Raw genomic sequence first — 20811 nt, 5'->3', positions numbered from 1 at the left:
TACTGTGCCCAAACTTACAAAATATTGTACCCCAGCTAATGTACTTTATCTTTTCATAATAAACTATAAAACTTATGAGACACATGTGACTGCATTGTTGCAAGTTTTATGTTTTTCATGTTTTTGTCTGCTTTGTCTTACCTTTAGTTCTTGAGCTGATATCTGACAACCTCTGCACCAGATCAGTCCTGTTCATCTCCTTTAAAACCTTTTTGGTCACCTCCACACACTCTCGGCTGTTCGTCTCCACCATCAGCTCCACAGTTTCCTGCATGTCTGCCACATCCAGTCGGCTCCTTGAGATGAGCGGGAAATCTTTCTCCAATTCAATGAGCGACTTGAATTTCTCAAACTCCTCAGAGCTCAAATCATTCAATATTTCAATAAGCAGCTTCTTATCCATCATTGAACCTACCTGGAAAATGAAAAAGGTAAATCATACAGTATTATGCAGGACAGGATGTGAAGTGTTTGTTTGCTCTACTACCATGAATACCATGACTGACGATTTAGACAGCGCTCTCCACCACCAACACTGAAACACCAAATGCTGGAAAATCATTTGGACGAATGGTGTTCATCCCTCCAGTAGAGTTTCATAGAAGTCATGTAATAATGTTTTATATGATGGATGGATGTAGATTTTCATTTAAAGGGGTCCAAGAATTGATCCTTGCAATGACATTAATGTGTATTTTTATTTAATAGGATCCCTTAAATTTTCCATTAAAGGAACAGAGTTACGCTGTATTCAAAGTATTGTGTTTATGAACTACATACTGTACATTATATTCACTTAATTAGATTCTCAATTGTATTCACCAATTGAGTCTCAAAAATGAAACAGTGATTATCTGAAAGCACAAACTAAGCTATCCAGACTTACATTATACTGCTTTAGATGACTAAGGATTTACTCACTTGCACTGTATCCATGACTTTCACATCCATGACAGTCTCCCTCTCCGTTCTCTTGAGGTCATCAATAAGATGTGGCTCGTTTCTCTCCAGGATTTTGTGGAAGATCTGTTTTCCTCTAACTCCACTGGATTCCAAGGGCCCACTAAGGAGTGCCCTCATAGTCTCCTGAGAGTCATGATTAGCCCTGATTTTATCATAATTTACTTGATTTATAACATCACGTTTGAGGAGTTCTTCCAAAATTGGTGCAACATTGGTCACTCTCCGGATTAGCTCGACTCGATGTTTATCCACAAAAATCTCTAAGTAGAGAAAGAAACATGACACAAAGTTGATGAAAGATATTATGAGGCTATAATCAACGTATATCAGAACATGTTTCATATGAAGTGTAGCAAACTAAAATGCATACAGTGTTGAAATGGTGGATTTCAAAAACCCTTTATAACCTGTTCAAAATATCCTTCCACAGTTCAACTATTGTTGTCAGATTCTGGTTTTACGTTTAGCTTGTTGTAGACAATCTGAACTCAGTGAGTAACATTTAGTGAGATCACTGCGTACATAATAACTGTGCACTTACCTTCCTCCATCCTATTTTTATCAGTTGCTGCCGCTGAGGGTCATGAAGCTGTAAAACATTTTAAGAAAAAATGAATGTTGCAGAACAATATATTGTTCTTAGATTTTATGCATACCTCTGTTGTCCATTATGCATTTAAACAAAATGTTTATTTCTTTCATGATCACAGCACCAAGAAGAAAAAATAAATTATAACAGGTTTACTCTACCTTACTCAGGTTACTCAGTTACTCATACTCTCAATCTCCAAATGTTTCGCTCAATAAAAAACAATCCCTGAAAATATTTCCACAAATGAATACATCATTCTCTCTTTAGAGAAATAACATTTCTCACAGATGTATCATAACATAATGGACCCCGGGTACAATTTTCAGATATATCCCCCCTCTGTTTCCACTCATTTCCTGTAATCTCTCAATTTTAATCTCTGATAAGGGCATAAAAATATTCCAGATGTATTTGTTTGTAGAGCTGCAACGATTAGTTGATTAATTGATCAGTTGCCAAGTATTTTGGTAATCAATTAGTTATTTTGAGTCATTCTTGAGAAGAAAATTTCCAAATTCTCTGATTCCAGATTTTTTGGTTCCTTAGGTCCTTTTAGGACAGTAAACTAAATATCTTTGGGTTGTGGACTGTTATTCAGGACATAAGAAGACATTGATCACAACAGTGATCAACTTTTTTGCCATTTTCTGACATTTTATGGAACCAACTACTGATTGATTACTCAAAAAATTATCAACTGATTAATCGAGGATGAAATTATTCATTAGTTACAATGATTAGTCGATTCATTGATTAGTTGATCATCAGAAAATTAATTGCCAACTATTATGATAATTGATTAATCATTTTGAGTGTTTTTTTTAAAGAAAAAATACTAAAATTATCTCATTTCAGCTTCTTAAATGTGAATATTTTCTGATTTCTTTGGTCTTCTATGATAGTAAACTGAATTTCTTTAGGTTGTGGACTGTTGCTTTTGGAAACAGTGATCAACATTTTTCACCACTTTCCTCTTTTTCTAACGAATCGATTAATCAAGGAAATAATAGATAATGAAAATAATTGTTGCAGTCCTATGTGTTTTGCTACTGCCATTTTCTCATTAACACCAATAAGCCTTGCATGGGCTTTCGCGCATGCGTACACACGCGCGCGCGCGCGCGCGCCCACACACACACACACACACACACACACACACACTCGCTTAACTTTCACGTTTCATCAACTGTCCAGTAGCAAACAACTCACATTAACAAAGTGTTAACTAATGTTTTATTGTACCATTGAAACAAATTTCACACACAAACATAACTCTACAGAGGAAGCAGGACGATGAAAGTGAAAGTTAAAAAGAAGCAGTACCGTTTGAAAACATTGTGACCTACCGTTATAAAAACATCTTGTCGTTCCAGCCGTTGAGATGTGAAATCTTCCTTTTTTTCTCTAAATTAATTGCGGCAAATCCTTCATTGTTGTGTCCATGAACGAGATTTACTGTAATCCTGGTGCTGCTGTCTGTGACGTGCCCCGATTAGCTTATAATATACAGGAAATGTCTAACTGGGCAAGGGGCCGCGCATGCATCCAACGAAGGTGGAGCGACATTGCTACGCTTTGTCCACCTAAATAAAAGAAAAATAGCAACATGTGGATTGTCTAACTTATCGTTTTAGTATACACGTCTCATCTCTCAAAATAAATGCTTTTATTCTTCTGTTTTTGTTATTAAACTTCGTATTATTCATTGCACTGAACTGAGAATGTCTAAAAACCAAGGCAATCATATCTTTTTTCCTCCTATAATATGACAAAGTTATGATGTACTACGCAGTCGATTACATCCTATGTTCCTGTTTGGAAACCAGATCCAAATGCGCTGTGATTCAACCTTTTGTAATGAATTTGTTCATTCAAATACACGTTCAATACTGTAAAAGAAAGATCAATAATCATTTTTAACACATTGCTCGCCTCAATTACACCTAGTCTACTTTACTCGAAATGTACATTAAACTGAATGCAGCATTGTAAACAATATTTTGTTCCTGTAATCAACTTTTGCATTGCAAATCATAGCCTACCTTTGGATATTGTTGTAAATGATTTTGAATTCCCCCTCCTTGAAGGGTAAATAATAATAACCTAAACTGGTACCAAAGTTGACAATAGCACAAACTATATTGACCTAAACCAACAAAAGATATTCCTATTAATCACTTCTGATAGCTTGTCGGCACTTTTAAGCATTAAGTCTGGAAAGTCGTCATGCAGGCAGGATGTTGTGTATGAAATCTTTCATGTGCTACTCAGGTTACATTGGATACATATATTATATATACATATATACATACATGTGATTGGATATCTCCTTCCTGCGGGTTCCTGCAGTAGGGGTGAAAGGAAATGAGACAATAGATATATTGGCTAAACAATCATTAAAACTACAGTTAATTGATATAAAAGAGCCACTAAGTAAAGTAGAGTTTAAAACTATCATAAAAGATCATATACACAAAATCTGGCAGGAATGATGTGACTTAATTGACACAGGAAGACATCTTTACAGTATTCAAAAACATGTAGGTGTTGGTGAAATAAAGAGGGGGACCCCAAGGGAAGAGATGGTCTGACAATACAACATACTATACAGGTTTAAATCAAACACTCCATAGAATAGGCAAGCACCCTACTGGATTATATATACACTGTAATAAACTGGACACCACATGATGAAGAGAGAAGCGAATTAATATCAGTACTAAATAATAGAAAATACAATATTACATAGGGGAATCTGCAAGGAAAGACATCATGGAAAGTATGCAGTCTTCTAATTAATTACTTAAGAGTTACAGGAATAATAGAAAAAATTTAGTCTTTTTCTGCCAATCTACTGGTCCACACTCGCGGCCAGTAGGTGGCGGTAATGCGCATATAAGCTGGTTTACCAACCGCCATTAAAACTCAAAGAAGAAGAAGAAGAAGGAAGCAACAACAAACCAAACAAACAGCTGACATGATTTTCTGTGTGTGTGTAACGTTGTGGGTCATGTAACGTGGATCTTAGACAGTACAGTGACTGCTGGCTGGCAGCTGTGCTGTAAACAGGTTTGTACTGCTGCCAACTAGTTTTCTGTGATCTGAAATTAGATTCTGTCTGCTAACTTCTTAATCCGTAGCTTTAACTAACTCGCAATCAATGAATCACCTAGTGCTACATCAAATTTAAGTTTAATTTTATAATAACAGTTCTTGATGTGGATTTCTGTGTCCTGATTACCAACATATATACCTGGCCGTTGAAGGGAAAATACACCCAGAAAAAAAGCGTACTGTGCTATTTTCCCGTGATTTGTAACTGTAAGCTATTAGTTAGCTTAGCTTGTCTTAAGCGTTGACCTTATGTCATGGACCTTTCATAACAGCTTCACAACTGTATGACCTTAACTTTTTATGGTACTTCTAGGTCTAAAAAGATTAACAAAACTCATCGTTGTTTTTTTTTTTTTTGTGATAATTTTAGCAGCTTTTTCATGTTCGCTACCGATGCAATAAAAGTTAATATCCGCTTGATTTGTTAAATATTTTTTCTTGATTTTATGAGTCATTACTCCTGTTTGGAGTAACTTTATCAGATCCTTTACTTATCAATGTAAAAATACTCTATTACAAGTAAAAATTCACAATTATTGGCACAAGTATTGGCAGCAAAATGTAGTGAAAGTATTGCTGTAGAAGTAGTGGTTTGGTCCCTCCGACTCATATATTATTATATATGACAATATTATATATATAATATCATTATATTATTAATATTGAAGCATCAGTGTGTAAGCAGCATGTAACTGTTGTGGCTGCTATGGGTGGAGCTAGTTTGAACTACTTTATATACAGTTAGCTAGTTTAGTCCAGTGGTTCCCAACCTAGGGGTCAGACCCCTCTAATCTGAGGGGTCATGAGATGATTAATGGGAGAGGAAAGAAGAAAAAACTAAGTTCTGACACACAAATCTGTTTTCAGTGTATAGACTTTTTCTCTAATCTCTGATTTTTGGTGAAATATTGGATCATTTGAACATTTATTGAAGTGAAACCATGTGAGAAGTTTAGAGGGAAAAATCACTATTTGGTGGAGCTGTTAACAATTCATAGACATCTGAAATGTGACCCCGACTACACACTGCTTATGGTAAGATGTCAAAAGCCAAAAAGCTTGGAAACACTGGTTTCATCTTTAACAATGAGTTGTATTTTAAAAGCTTGTTATATTCTCCATTGTGTCAAATCTTCATCTGAAAACTAACTAAAGCTGTCAAATAAATGTAGTGGAGTAGAAAGTACAATATTTCACTCTATACAGTAAAAGTATAAAGTAGCATCAAATGGAAATACTCAAGTAAAGTATAAGTACTTCAAAATTGTTCTTAAGTACAGTACTTGAGTAAATGCTTAGTTACTTTTCACCACTGGTGTTGACAATACTTGTTACACAGCTCTACCTTTCCCAAATAAGAAGTTACATGAGTAGTCTAGTTTTATTTCAGTTATTGGAGTTTTTTTTTTTAACAGAATCATTATGTAGAATAATACATGTTTATTTATCTGTAAATTACTTTATGTCAAACAAATGTAATGTGAATATTTGTTCATACATAACTCATACGACAAATCTACAAATCTATACGACAAAAACATGAGATTAAAATTAAATTTCCTTATTTGTAGGGCTGCAACTAATTTCATTGTCGATTAATCTGTCAATTATTTTCTTAATCGATTAGTTTGGCCTGTAAAATGTCAGAAAATATTGAAAAATGTTAAACATTGTTTCACAAAGCCCAAGGTGACGTCCTCATATGTCATCTTTTGTCCCATCTAACAGTCCACAACTCAAAGATATTCAGTTTACAGTCACAGAAACTCGAAAATATTCATATTTGAGAAGCTGGAACCAAAGAATGTGAAAAGCTTAAAGAATGACTTAAAATGATTAATCCATTATCTAAATAGTTGGTGATTAATTGAATTGTTGGCAATTAATCGATAATTCAACTAATCATTGCAGCTCTACTTATTTGGTGTAAAAACTGCTCTTATTAAATATACAAGTCCAGTTTATGGAAGGGTTACCGCTTTGATACTTTCTACATATTGGGTTTTAATGAAGTCAAAAGAAAAGAAAAAATATATGAAGGAAATAAATCAGCTAATATTTCTATTACACACGTTTCATTTTTTGCACATACAGCAGAGGGGTCTGTGGGACCCCAAAAAATGATTAAATAAAGCCAGTGTCAACAAAATGTTAGGGATTTGCGAGACATGTCATTTTGAAATGTGGTAAATATCAATCAAAATGTACTACCCGCGTTGTAAATGTGCACAAATATGGTAGCTCATTATGTCAAGTGGAAAAGCTGCAACCCGAAACTCAAACTCCCTGAACAAGAGATAATTAGGACATGCCAGGATAGCCTCGGCCTTGTTATAACTGTCAAAAAGCTGGACCTGACTATCTCCTTCAATTTGGTTTGCTACTTTGATGAGACTATTGATTCTTTATTTAACACTGCGTCACACAGCAAGTGTTTCAGCTGTGTTTTTCAGTCATCTGTCTCAAACTCAAAAGTCTGGTTGTTTACTCTGATACGTCACTCCCTCCTGACACAAAGGTTTACTTCTTTGCTTCTTTGAGATATCTCCTGCCAAACACAATGACATACCTGTCTTTAAAGCACATTTATGTCACTGGTTGTCTTTTTTTAATAACTTCTGCTTTTCGGTTCCACAGGAGTGTGCCAGAAATGAGTTGCACTTCCCACTTCCTGGTTTCCCGCAGTGACTTCTACCATGGCCGTTTTCTGCTTGTCTTGTCTCGACAGTCCTTGTTGCGCAGAGCGTTCAGCTCCATGCCCCGGATCAGCCGCAGCCTGCAGGAGAGCTACAGGCTGCTGCAACTGCCTGACAAGGGAGACAGCAGTCCTGCACAGGTGAAGGAGGCCTACCTGCGCCTGGCCAAACTCTACCACCCGGACTCTGGGGCTCCGACTGCAGATGCAGCCCTTTTTGCTCGGGTTGAGGAGGCCTACCGCGCTGTGCTTGCACATCAGAGCAAGACCAAGCGACCTGATGAGGAGAAAGAACTGGAAGATGAGTCCAGAGGCGTAGCACCTCAACATAGACACTACCTCAGCTATGAGGGTGTTGGTTCAGGCACACCCAGCCAGCGTGAGCGTCACTACAGGCAGTTTCGTGTTGATCGGGCATCAGAGCAGGTTTTGAACTATAGACAGAGGGAGCACGAGAGGGCAGCCGCTGCAGAGGGGATGCTGGTGGAACGAGACATGCGTCAGCGGAGCAAAAAGATCAAGATCACCCAGGCTGTTGAAAGGTTGGTGGAGGACCTGATCCAGGAGTCCATGGCCCGTGGAGACTTCAGGAACCTGAGTGGAGCTGGAAAACCCCTCAACAAGTTTGAGCACAATCCATATGCTGATCCTATGACCCACAACCTCAACCGCATCCTCATCGATAACGGTTACCAACCACCCTGGGTCGTCACACAACGCGACATCCGAGAGACTACTGCTCAGATCAGAAATAGGTTATTGGAAGGGAGGGCCAGGCTGGGCGACCCCATGACCCCAAAAGAGCGCAGCCAATGGGAGCAGCTGTGTGCATCCGTAGAGGAAGAGCTGGTGAAACTTAATAAGATGGTGGACAATTACAACCTAATCGTACCGATGCTCAAGATGCAAATGGTTCACTTCAGTTCGTCCAGAGAGATCGACCGCGCCGAGAAGGGAGCTCGTCAACACAGACTGGACCAGCAGAGGGAGAGAGAAAGGGAGAGAGAGAGGAGGAAGGAGGAGAAAAAAAGAGCCAACACAGTTGCTAAGCCTATAAACACTAAACCAGGCCTGATGTCTTGGATGCGCAATTTGCTCAGATGAAAACACTAAAACTCTGAATCTAAGTAAACAGAAAGAGTATTTGAGATCAGTGCTTTATTTATTATGTTTCAGACAGACTTGCTCACCTGCTTATTTGCCTAAAGTCCATTACAATGATGCCACTCAATAAACTGTACTGTTTGTTACTACTGATATTGTCCAGATATGTAAGAATTTATTTAATTTCAGTGGAAGAACAGTACTGAACAGTTATGGTTGCTTTGACTGTAAAACGTGAGGCACTGCATGTGTTTTTAATGCAGGTTACAACATGAGGCAATTTTATGATACAAGTTGTTTCTGTGAAATTACAAATCTGAAAATATGAATCTAACATTGTAACTTTTGGTTGCTATGTGATATTAAAAGTTAAATTAATTAAAACTCTTATAACATTTTGGTGTTGAGAGTAGTAAAATTTGAATCTGGGTAAAAAAAAAACTGAACATCTCATTCTAATCTGCCAGCTGCTCCAGTTGTTGCAGGGTTGCAGATGATGACCGGCTCCTTGCTGCTGGCTCCGTTATCTGCAGCTGCCCTGTGCAGAGCCTGAGCCACAGCCCTAGATGGAGTCATCACCTTGGTCCAGTCTTGGGCGATGTACTGGTGGTACGGATCGTGAGAGTTCTCCAGCTTCTTGGAGCGAATGTAGCTGAGCATGATGCCGAACGTGAAGAAGCTGAACATGCCAACCACCAGAAGAATATACATGATGCCCTGAGACTGAGCGTGATCCCTGGCTCCACTCGTGTGGTGCACAGCCTGCTGGGTAGTGTAGTTCTGAGGTATCGGTGGAGAGAGTACACTTGTGCTGTTGAGGCAGTGCTGTAAGAAGGAGAGCAGGAGCGACTGTAGCTGGGTGGTGTTGATGTGAGACATGGCTGACCTCTGCTGGATGTTTAACAAACTGCAACAGAGGTTGGAGAGGAAGACATAAGTAAAAGCCTCATCTCATAGGAAAAATATGTTGCTTAACATCATCCTCCACTTTATCTCTGCAGAAAATATACTATATTTCAGTGTTTATTTAATATGATTAAATTCATTAATCTGAATTACTACCCACAGCATCCCAAGGAGCAACAGACAAATAAGAAAAGCATGATTTCTGATTTGCAAATGACAAAACTCAAAAGTTACTGAAAGATTTTAGATGTTTACCCGTAAAATCTACTTTGGACAGAATAGGTGCATATTAAGACACTAAAAGGGAAAAAAAGATGGAGTGGTAAATAAAACTCACCCAAGAGAAGGAAATCATTTCTCAGAAAAATGAACATGTATTAAATTACATTTTCTTTGTCTTCATATGTTCAAATCATGCATTGAAAATTTATTTCTTAACTTCTACCCAAACTTGAGCTTGAATACTGGATACACCATTTTTTGGCTGATCTTTGAGAGTTAGTTTCGGTGTTACGAGAATGCAGGTGACGTGATAATAAAATTAAATCATACAAATGATGTCTACATCATTACTTGAGTATCGTACAGTAGAAGGAAAAGCCTACCTTTCAAAGATCTGGAATCAGCAGACATGGATTATTTCATCTCTGTGTTATATGTCTCCTGCTGGACTTCGGCTGGCAGCCTGAGTTTACCGAACTACACCTTGAATTGAAACATAACCCCCCCTCTCTCTCTCTCTTTTAGTCACATAATGTGCCCACCTTCATGCTCGTACTTTTACGTGGAAGAGATGCGCAGCATGTTCAGCATGTCAACACTTTTAATGAAAGGAGGAGGTCACAGGGCAAGGTTAAAAGCTCAGTGTAGTGAGGCTGTGGTGTAGCATGACTCAAACCACTGTCCTGTACTGGTGCAATCAGCTACATTGAACAGTTTACTGTAGGTGAGCATGTTTAGAATTATGATATTTTCATCAGACTTAATTTAAGCTGTATTACTCTGTTAAGATGTCACGCAAACCATAAGAAGAGCACATAGAATTGGCTTTAACACATTTGTGTTACTACTAATTGTGGCAAAGTCTGTTTATTTTGTCACAGTCATGCTCCACCTGTTTGGAGGACCATCATCTTTTATGGCTCTCTCACCCCAGATGATCTCGAAACATGTTTAACAATAGTGAAGAGTGAATGTGGTGTCTCATATTAAAATATTTTTGCAGTGTTTGGGAAGTGAATCGGTAGGAGTGTGTGGTCATTTTTGGGACGGTGCTGGGCTGCAGCAGGAGAACAAAGCTGCTTTCAGACAGGAGACAGACTGCAGCACAGAGCTCAAGACAAGATTGAGTTACAACACAATCACCTCTAAATGTCCTTTAACTCACTGTGTGTGTATGTGTGTGTGTTTGCTGCCTGAAACCTACAATGAACAGTATATTTTTGTATTCATATTCTGTAGGAGGATTAGCAGGCACAACAGAGGACAAAGTCTGGTCAAAAAATTCAATGTTGTATTTTCTCCAAAACATTTTCAGACCAAGTATATGTATGTTTTCTTTATAATGGACATTTTATTGAAAGTTTGAACAAGAAAACAGAGACAAACACTCAACAGATAAATATACAGATATTAACACTCCATGTACATACATGTACAAAAGAGATAGAAAAACATGCACACACACACACTGACATCTTCTCCAGGGTTAAGCATAGCACTGGATTACTAAATTGACCTCTAATTTACAGATGGCCAGGTGATGAAAAGGCCCCGTGTGAACATATTGATCACGTTTGCTCAATATAGAGTATGTGATATAGATAAGTGACCCTCTTATAACCAGCCGGCTGAGCCGTTGTAGCTGATTCTGCAAGCTTTCCCCCCAGTGTCTCTGGCTGTGTATTATTTTCAGTAGGATAAACTTGTTGCCCATTTCTTTATACATGGCATTAATGTTACCCAAACATGGTTTCCAATCATCAAGAGGTATGTCCATAGCCAGGTCTGTTGTCCAATGTGTTTTGACCTTGATCAAAGGGTTGCACAGTGGTTCCTGCAGTAAGTAAAGGATCTATGGAGCAATGCCCCTGCAAGATAATGATCTCTTAAGCAATTCTTCAAGTGGGCTGTCTGTTAATAAAGTATATACAGCATATTTAAAATACATTAATTGTATGTAAAAAAAAACAACAACAAACAAACAAACTAAGAAGTGTTTGCCAACACAGCAGGCCAATGGCAGTGGACAACAATGATCTAAAACATTTACTTTATTCAGGTTTAAACTTGGACAGATGTGTGGACTGGGACAAACATACTGTACATGTTCAGATTTACCAGTTGAAACTGGTAAGTAAAGACATCTTGCTTAAACCTAAAAACCCTGAAGCTGGTTGTGAGTGAGCAGCTGCATTAGATGCTGATGCGCAATGCCATGATATCAGGGTTGCCACACTCGCTTTCATGCAAAATCTCAAGACAATAAGATTTCTCAAATACTTTGGAGCTCATATTAATGAAACTGAAGAACTCTAATTTGGCATGATTTCATGCAAATCATGACATTTGGCATAACACCTCGACGCCTCATTTGTCACTTGTAACCTTCAAATCATGGCAAGTAGATTTTTGGTGGTACATGTTACACACCTCAGCCCAGTGGGTCACCAGTTTACCTGAAACCATTTATTTTAAAACTGCTGCTATATCAACATAACTTTCCAATGTCACTGTTTAAAAAATGTTAATTTACTGACTAGATGAGTGACAGAAATTTTTATTTTCAGTTAACCATTTAAGTCCTTCAGTATCTTCATGAAAACATTTTGCTTTCTTTTCTGCATGCCTCATTGTTTTCTGTTGTGTTTTTTGGACTTTTTCCAAACACAATACACAGTTTAAAAGCATTATTTAGGGCTGTGGTAATTTTTTGATATTTTATAGACAACTTTTATAAACAACTGATAAGATAATTGATTGATTGATAAAAAGGAAAATAATCATCCATTCCTAACTTTGAAGGCCATTTGTTTACAAAAATCTTTAAAAAAAAACAAACAAAAAAAACAACAACTTTTTTTTCAAATCCACAAACTTTCAAGCATTTATTACTCCTATGGGACACCTTAGATACGCCGTTTCACTGATGTATAAAGGAAATCCGTCCCACCTTCTGTACTGTCATCTGTACCATCAGCTTCTTTCTTTCACAGTTAATCATAAAATATACATATCAAACTGTGTGACCAAGACATTCAAACTCAGCCTCTTGTAATTTTGTAAAATTATTCCAGCAATTTCATGGCGCAGTAACGGAGCTTGACTCTTGCAGAGATGATCTTTTTTTATCTGGTGGATACAAAATGCCAAGTAAAAGCACAAAAAAAGGCCAGATAAAGAGAAAGACGTGTTTTGTTATGTGTAATACCATCACATTTCCCTGAATCTGATATTGTGCAAGCTGGTAATAATAATCTGTATAATGGTGACTTGTAAGGTAAAGCATATTAGGAGATCTAAAATCACACTCACCTTTAATAACGTATGCCACCTCCAGCTGCACCCCGTCACAGATGTCCTTTAATTCTAACAGTCTGGACATATAAAAAGAAAAAGGGAATTATTTAGATGTGAGAAACAGCAGCAACAACAAAAAAGTCTGGTTACTTTTATGAAAGCCAAATTTATTCAAATAATTTGGTGTATTTTTCTGCTAAATCAAGCTGATTGTGGTGAAGATGTTTTCAGAATTAGATATCATCATTATTTGGTTATATAATTAATTACAATGTGTAATGTATGAAATTATATGGCATTCTTTAGGACCCCTGACATTGTTACAGTAGTCTTTAGTGTATGTGCAATATACTGTATGTTAATTAAATGCTTAAATGTTGATCAGAAATGAATCGCTCTCGTAAAACATCACATAACAGACCAATGACTCACTCTGCTTGAGCCCTGAGAGCTTTGCGGGCCTCCCGAGCCTCATGCTCAGCTGAAATCTTCTTATAACAGTAGGCCAGAATCACAATGAGCCACAGCTGCAGAACCACAATCAGCACATACATCATGATCTCTGAGATCACCGATGTCAGCTCCCGATTGGCTGGAAAGGAGGAACCGACAATGTGTAGCATTATGAAGAAAGCATGTCTAATGAGGTTTAGATTGTGTATTTAATCTCAGTCATAGAAGTATTTCAGAATTGCTCTTAAGACAGAAATCTCATTGGTTGAGATAAGCCTCAACAGGAGGACCAAAGTTCAGAAGGATTTCAGTTACAAATTTACAGTATAAATGAAATTATTATTTTTTCATCAATAGCATGCCCTGCCATTCATGGTTTATGGCTAAAAGCTGATATTGCTTCAGAACAGGGAAATATCAACTGGTAACCACTGCAGCTAAATTCAGTTCCTCTACTGGCCACTAGATGCTCCAAGATCCAAGAGGAGCTCAGACTACTGTATATTTAAAGTGACAAAACTCCAAATTTCTCAACAGAAACTCAAGGTAAACCTAGTTTTCCCCATCTTCAGCTCTCAATAGCTCACTGTAATATTTATCACAATACATACATTTATTTTTCATAGAGAGTCAAAGTCCTGTCTCACTTCTGGGCGAGCTTATGTTTGTTGCTTGTTTTGTTACTCACAGCTCTACAGAACATTTCTTTGTCTCTTTATGAAGAGAAAAATATGTTTTGGAGCATGTTTGCTTGACTGACAAGTAACTCAGTCATAGTGGCTGGCTGCTCCTTGTTTGACCCACATCAACTCCGCCAGGCTCCACTTCATTTCCCTACTTTAGTTTCAGAAACTCATAAAAACAGCAACAATTTGTTAATGCAAATCCATCAAAATGCCACTGTAGTAATGCAGTGTTCATATTTTTCCATTTCCATATTCAAACAGTAGATACTACAAACAATACAGTCTACACATTTCATCCTTCCAACCATGTCTTTATATATATATTTATTTGCTGTTTTTACTGTGATAGGGCCTCCCAGCCACAGTATTTCACACCATTGTGCTTGTATAACCAGAGTGACAATAAACATATTGAATCTTGAACCACCCCAGGCCAAAAAAAAAAAAACCAAGCATAAAGGAGAGAAGAAAGTCCATATTTTTGTAAAGTTTATGGGAAAGATTTAGTGGAGCACACATTAACAGGAAATTTGTCTTTGTCAAGATGTGACGATGTGCAAGTTTTTCCCTTTGCTCTGCCTGCTGCTGAGCGATTGCTTGTTTGATAGAAGCAGTGGAATTCAAGTACTGTACAGCTCATATGACATTGGATGGTAAACTAGTATCAGAGCTGCCTTCTGTTTTAACCTCTTGCTTTTTTTCCTGGCTTTTACTTAGGCTAATGTTTCAAGAATCATTTTTGGATCCACACACTGAACCAAGACTATGGTCTTGGTTGAAAACCACAATGTAGAAAAAAACTTTACAAATGCAGCGTTCAGAGCAGGTTGAAGCCCTGGCTTTTGACTTGCAGGGAGCATTTCTATATACATTAACCTCAGGTTTGAGCATGTTTAGCATAGATATCTGACATCATAACAATATAAATATAACAAAAAAACAGAAAAAGCATATGTCCCCTTTAATGACAGAAAGATCTTGACAGGAAAACTGTGAATATGGTTTATATAAAATAGGAGAAAGGGAATATACAACAAAATGGAGGAGGGGAAACTCACAGCCACTCTTTTCACAGGTACTCCCCACCTTACCTTCTGCCACTACACTGAGCTCCACCACCTTCTCCACAATGACATCCTGATTGTACAGTGGCAGGAAGAGTGTGCGGTGGATGGTGCAACGGTACGTTCCCGTGTCATTGAAGGTGACGTTGCTAATGTAAACAGCTCCTATCTGAATATCACTATTTTGTGTCCCATGCCAGTTCAGACGGTCACTGAAATCATCATGGAGGATGTCGGCACTGGGGTAGTCATAGTGGAAGATCTGAGAGGGGCAAAAAAAAGAAACAAATGGAAAATATATAAATATTCTTGTAATCCAGGAAGGTTTGTTGAGCTCTATATACAATGCAGTAATACAAATGTATAGTTACAAATGGTCAATAGTGTAGTGTGCCCCTTCACATAAAGAACTACTGCTGATATTTTATAATGTATCAATAATAATAAGGTGTAAAAATCCACATGGGTTAAAAGTGAAATGTAATTAAGTCAACGAGTTGTAAAATTGACTCAATGTAAGATAACATTGGATTTGATCATTCTCATGGAGATCTTAAAAATATTTGTTTTATTAGAAACATGAATATTTCAAATGAAGCTCATAACTGTGATACCTTTGAATTTTTCTTCATTACTGACTGATTATTTACCGTAAATCACTCCAAGAATGGCCAGTTAAACCGCTGCCCAGTTTCAAAATGTCATGGGGAGCTGCACAATGCAATTTCAAATATGATTAAGTACAATACATCAGTAAAAAGTTACTGACTATGAAAAAGTAGCCTAATGTAAGGGAAATCAACAGCTTGTGTAGAGCAAATTTACAGGACTAGCATCAGTATTTGAGAGCTAATCACCTGCATGAAAGATCACCTCTGTGCCAGGGGTTACTGCTCCTTTTATTCTCATGCAAAGCATTGAAGCGAATGTTTACCATTGTGTTGTAGCAGCAGAATAACACTGGAGACTGTATGCAGTCTAAGATATACACTGTGCATTCAAGGTCAATGGTATATCAGGCTTTATATCAGCCCCAAAGCTTAATGACAATAAATGGAAACACTGAATATTTGATCATTAGCATATTCAACACCCCTAAATTTGCCATAAAAAGCTACATGTTATGTTCCATTTGTGTTTTTCATTCACAAAATGTTGAAAAAGAGTAAAAACAAGAATATCACACCGCAGAGCTTCAAGTCCTGTTTTCAGAAACCAGCAGACAAAACCACAATAAGTTTAGGAGTGTCAGTAGTAAAATGTGAATCCAGCTGCCAATGACATGTTATCAGAGCAGCCCTGTAGTGTGACAGAAATACAGAGGGAATGCTTTGACATGAAGTTAGATGCAAAAAAAAACGTCCTTCTAAAGCAAAGTGCTCCATGACTAATATGAAAGACGGTCAAGGGACGTGTCAGTCAAAGAGATATTAGAGGAGAGAATATTATAGTCTACAGTAGGTGATATTACACTGTCAGCTGCAACACAAGATGATACCGGACCTGCAGAAAGAGCCTGAGTCAGCTGTCAGAGTGAGAGAAGTTTCCTAGCAACTAATGAAATATAGAAGTTGCTGCGACCAAAATTTGCCAATAAAAATCCTAAAATCTAAAAAACTTCTCTCAACAAAACTGGTAAGCCATGACGATGATAATATGGTGAACAAAATATTAATTTAGCATTAAGTTTGTTTTAGTTGTATATTCTATTTTAGATGATTTCAGTTTCATATTTAAAAGAAAGACAGAGACTTTTCATGTACAGATATATAAATATAATATGATGGTGTAATAATTCATATATAGTGATTAATATATTATGGTACATTTTTATTTCTTCCATACTAACACATAAAAAAAATAAGTAAAAAAGTTAGGTTAGGCCTTCTAAAATGTACATCAGTCCTTAATAATCAGCTTCAGTGGCACAGTTTCAGAGTTGAGTGCCCTGCTCAACAGCATCTTGATAGTAGAAGAGAGCCTTTCCCTTTTCGTACCGTAACTCAGAGCAGTTCCTTCAAAGAGCCGGTGGTACTCACATGTCTGAACTCCTCCTCTCCTGGCGGTTTGAAGTGCCAGTCTACAGTGGCCCGGGCAGAGACCTCCTCTCTTCTTTTACAGGAGATGCAGCCCAGCAGGAATCCTTCCCCTGCCACAGCCTCAGTGAGGGAGTCCACCTCCGCACAGCCGCCGTGACACTGAAACACTGCAGGGAAAAAAAAAAGAGGAGGGGAAGAAGAGAAGAGGAAAGAAGAGTTGAAAAATTATGATTAAAAAGAACAAGAATCTGAAGAAAAAAGAGATGATTAAAGAAGGGAGACAACTTCATATACCATTTACCATTTACCATTTACAGTAGACTTTATCCCACTTTCAGAAAGGAAACATTTTTGAGTTTTTTTTTTCTTGGTGTGTTTTCATCAAAAAGTGGTTTTATTTTTTGTGTAAATCTCTCACTAGGCAAGGTAAGGCAAGTTTATTTGTACAGTAGACGCTTTCGACAAGGCAATTCTTTACAGTGTTTTTTAAGCGCTTAACATAAGGATTTTAAAAGTAAACATAACATAGTAAACAATAAAAATAAGTTAAAATGAGTAAAAAACATTAAACAGGAGAATAAAAGTTACAGTGCAGTAAGAGATATGTATGAAACGTCCAAAAATTGTAATATAATTCAAATTAATACTATAGTTTCTGGAGATTTGTCAGCAACAATGATAAGAGATACTTGAAGTTTGAAGGTTTCTGCGAGGCAGTCTTTCATGTCTCAGCTTCCTTTTTCTCTGAGGAAATGTGTCTCCTACCATAGCCGCTGATTGTCTGTGTGAGAGTTTCATTGAACCAGAGTCCCAGATCCTAATGAGATCCTTACTTAGTGCTTTATGAAAGGCAAGCAAAGTGGAATAGTCAACCAATTAGGGATGTGTGATTTTAAAATAAAGACTCAAACGCTTCTGTATTTTCTTTGTATATTCCTTACTTTCTTTTCTTTAAGAATTCATTTAAAGTGAGAGTACTCTGCTTGAGATTTTTACTAATCATGCTATAATACACTTTACTCTGATCCTGAAAATGATTTATACAAAATGCACTTGTCATTCTGTTTACAGTCTATTGATATCCTCTCTAACGGTTCAGCCCCTTTTAAAAAATATTCCTTTAAAGTTCGTTACTTCAGAAAGCTCTGAGAACCTTGACAAGAAGGGAATTCAGTTCACTCACAAAGCTCACTCTAAAATGTGCAACGTAAACCACCAACATCAGTCGTTCTCATAACTAACAGCAGGAACATAAATGATTTTGGACTTACCGAAAAGACTGAAGACTACTAAAACAGGCAACTGGCAAATCATTTCTGCTGGAGCAACTTTTGAACGAGCCATTTAACAAAATATTGAACTTTTCTTGACATAAACCTGTGTTGTTTTGTTCCTGAGAGATATCTACGGCGATTACGATGGCATTACTGAAATAATGCCACCTGACTCCTGATTGCTTCCATTTTCCACATGAGAGTCATTCCTTTTATCCAGGCTGTCAGTCCATGAATTCAACAGTCACAATTAGCAGTTGTCCAGTCCAGTCTTATATTTCACATGGGCCAAAAATGACTGAAAGCCTCACATCACAGAAAATGTTTACTAAAAAAACTGGGGTTGCCGTGTTTCTTAGCAGTAGCGTTAAGTCTCCCCTGCAGTCCGGTCTGACTTTAAGGCAGCTATATTTAGAGCGTGTGAATCTAGGAGAGTTGGACGTTGAGAGTGTTGAAAGCCCGCAGGAAACCTGAGATGATGAGACTTGATCCATAACTATAACATAACTGTCTAAAGCAAGACTGAAGCTTTTTCTCTTCTGATTTACAGAGTGACAAAGAAGTATGCTTTCAAATAGGAAAAGTTTCTAACACCCTAAGGATTTTATGTGGTGCTTTATTATATATACATGAAAAGTGAAAATAGTATAAAGTGAATAATTTTTCAATTTTTCTTTCCCTAATATTATCATTGCTGCACTGTGTTCATACTTTTAAATATATCCTTTCATAAACAAGAACAGCAGGTCTGACATGCAAAATCATCCCTGACATGTTTTGTTAAACAAATTAATTGGACAAACACGTGCTTAGAGTGCAGCAAGCAGCCATGCAGGTCTTATAATAATAAGATCAGATAAGATATACTCTAATGTCCCTGTAGGGAAATTTGTTCTGGACTCTGACCAGCGGTTCCACATAAAATAAAATAAAATCATACGTAGTGTATGGTAAAAGAAAAAATAAAGTCACCATCTTAACAACCCATGGCTTCAGCGCACACACAGATATGCAACAGTTTGCCTGTACACATATACACATACACACCTACTGATAATGACGACATATTGCACAGCCCTCACGGCCGACATCTACATTACATGTTAGTGTTGAGAGGCTTAATGGACAAAGGCAGGAATGACGGTTTATAACAGTTCAGCCTGCTCTTGGGAACCCTGGATCTTCTACCAGAAGGTAAGAGCTGGAACTCTGGGTGGAGAACGTGAGTTTGATCAAACACTATTTTCTGTGCCTGTCTGATAATAGACTGTTCATAACTTGTTTGGAGGGATAAGTGTTTTTTAATCCTCTAATTTTCATAGCAGTCTGTACCAGACGAGCGAACTGTGCTATCAAGTTACCATACCAGGCTGTAATACTATATCTTATAATACTCTCTAACACTGCATGGTAAAAAAGTAACATGAACTTTTGCTCAACTCCAGAGACCTTAAGTCTACGTAAAAAAAAACAAAAAAACATCCGCTGTTGAAGTCTCGAGCAGAGACTTTCAAAATGGACCCTCCAGCTGAGTGTATTATGAATATGAACCCCGAGGTACTTTTAAGAGCAGACCTGAGTGATGTGTACATTGTGGATAACCACTGTTCTAAGGTTGCCCACTGCCTTTGGGTCAAATACCATCTCCTCAGTCTCAGCGCAAGATAGTTAGTGTCACACCATTGCACAAATCTCTCTATTTCAGAATGGTAAGCTGATGAACTGCTGTCTCTGTGCATTAGGCCAAGGATAGCTACATACGTACGTTTTACTGCAATATGGTACGTAATATTTGTCTGTGAATAAACGATCTGTTCTCCTGTCCCTCTCCACAGATCAGAGGTCATGGTCAACTACAACTGGCAGGGAATTAATGTTCTTCTCAAGGACATTTCAGCAGAGATAAAGTGGTTGCTTCAGTGTTTTGATTGTTAGGTTACTAGAAATACAAGTTACCGTCTCAGTGAGTCAGCAAGATCGTGTGAATGAAAATCATTTCTCAGAGGATTTACATCCTACTCTGTCTTTACATGAACTGCCTTCAGTCTTACTCTGAGTTCAAACCCCTTTTAAGTGGCAGTATCACACTCCTCCTTTATTTTCATCTTAAATAAAGCTGCCAGAGGTAAATTACATTCCTCCTGAACTCAATATTGATTTGCCCAGTGTCCTCCCCAGTTGTCAGAAACTCTGCTTGACAAGGTCAAAGTTTCTGTTGAGTACACTTTGTGTACTAAATGCATAAGAAAAATGCATTCAATTTGTCTCTGTAGAAACACATTTGAAGTTAAACTGTGTGTCACTGGAAATGATCTTATCTGTAATTGTATTCTTTTAGACTATGGCCACATCAACTGAAGATTAATTTAAAGATTTTGCATTGTTTTCACTGATTGTGCTGA

General features: G+C 37.5%; 4 protein-coding genes across 6 annotated transcripts in view; 1 reads left to right on the top strand and 3 right to left on the bottom strand.

The window, feature by feature from the left end:
• The window catches only part of LOC122987727, a 133499-nt gene extending 129931 nt beyond the window's left edge, over window positions 1-3568 (bottom strand). For all 3 annotated transcript variants that reach the window (XM_044359744.1, XM_044359745.1, XM_044359746.1), the window contains exons 1-4: window positions 2902-3568; window positions 1505-1552; window positions 922-1223; window positions 142-415 (exon numbers count right to left, since the gene is read on the bottom strand). In XM_044359744.1, the coding sequence (XP_044215679.1) occupies window positions 142-415; window positions 922-1223; window positions 1505-1514 (586 nt within the window). In that variant the 5' untranslated portion in view covers window positions 1515-1552; window positions 2902-3568. The remainder of the gene's footprint in view (window positions 1-141; window positions 416-921; window positions 1224-1504; window positions 1553-2901) is intronic.
• A 927-nt stretch (window positions 3569-4495) lies between these two features.
• On the top strand, window positions 4496-8621 carry dnajc28 (DnaJ (Hsp40) homolog, subfamily C, member 28). The gene is made up of 2 exons (XM_044359979.1): window positions 4496-4624; window positions 7307-8621. The coding sequence occupies exon 2, from the start codon at window positions 7320-7322 to the stop codon at window positions 8466-8468; it is 1149 nt and encodes a 382-aa protein (XP_044215914.1). The 5' UTR covers window positions 4496-4624; window positions 7307-7319; the 3' UTR covers window positions 8469-8621.
• A 297-nt stretch (window positions 8622-8918) lies between these two features.
• On the bottom strand, window positions 8919-10707 carry LOC122987932 (potassium voltage-gated channel subfamily E member 1). The gene has a single exon (XM_044359980.1). It carries the CDS (start codon window positions 9345-9347, stop codon window positions 8919-8921), a length of 429 nt encoding a protein of 142 aa, XP_044215915.1. The 5' UTR covers window positions 9348-10707.
• A 216-nt stretch (window positions 10708-10923) lies between these two features.
• Window positions 10924-18926, bottom strand: si:ch211-225p5.8 (uncharacterized protein LOC555567 homolog). Its single transcript, XM_044358182.1, has 6 exons — window positions 18407-18926; window positions 17136-17302; window positions 15124-15358; window positions 13326-13485; window positions 12909-12970; window positions 10924-12725 (listed from the first exon to the last, which is right to left on the bottom strand). Exons 1-6 carry the CDS (start codon window positions 18477-18479, stop codon window positions 12676-12678), a joined length of 747 nt encoding a protein of 248 aa, XP_044214117.1. The 5' UTR covers window positions 18480-18926; the 3' UTR covers window positions 10924-12675.
• Between the last annotated feature and the right edge of the window lie 1885 nt (window positions 18927-20811).

Source organism: Thunnus albacares, chromosome 8 (assembly GCF_914725855.1).
Source record: "Thunnus albacares chromosome 8, fThuAlb1.1, whole genome shotgun sequence".
Lineage (NCBI taxonomy): Eukaryota > Metazoa > Chordata > Actinopteri > Scombriformes > Scombridae > Thunnus > Thunnus albacares.
This window is presented reverse-complemented; position numbering and strand designations above follow the sequence as displayed.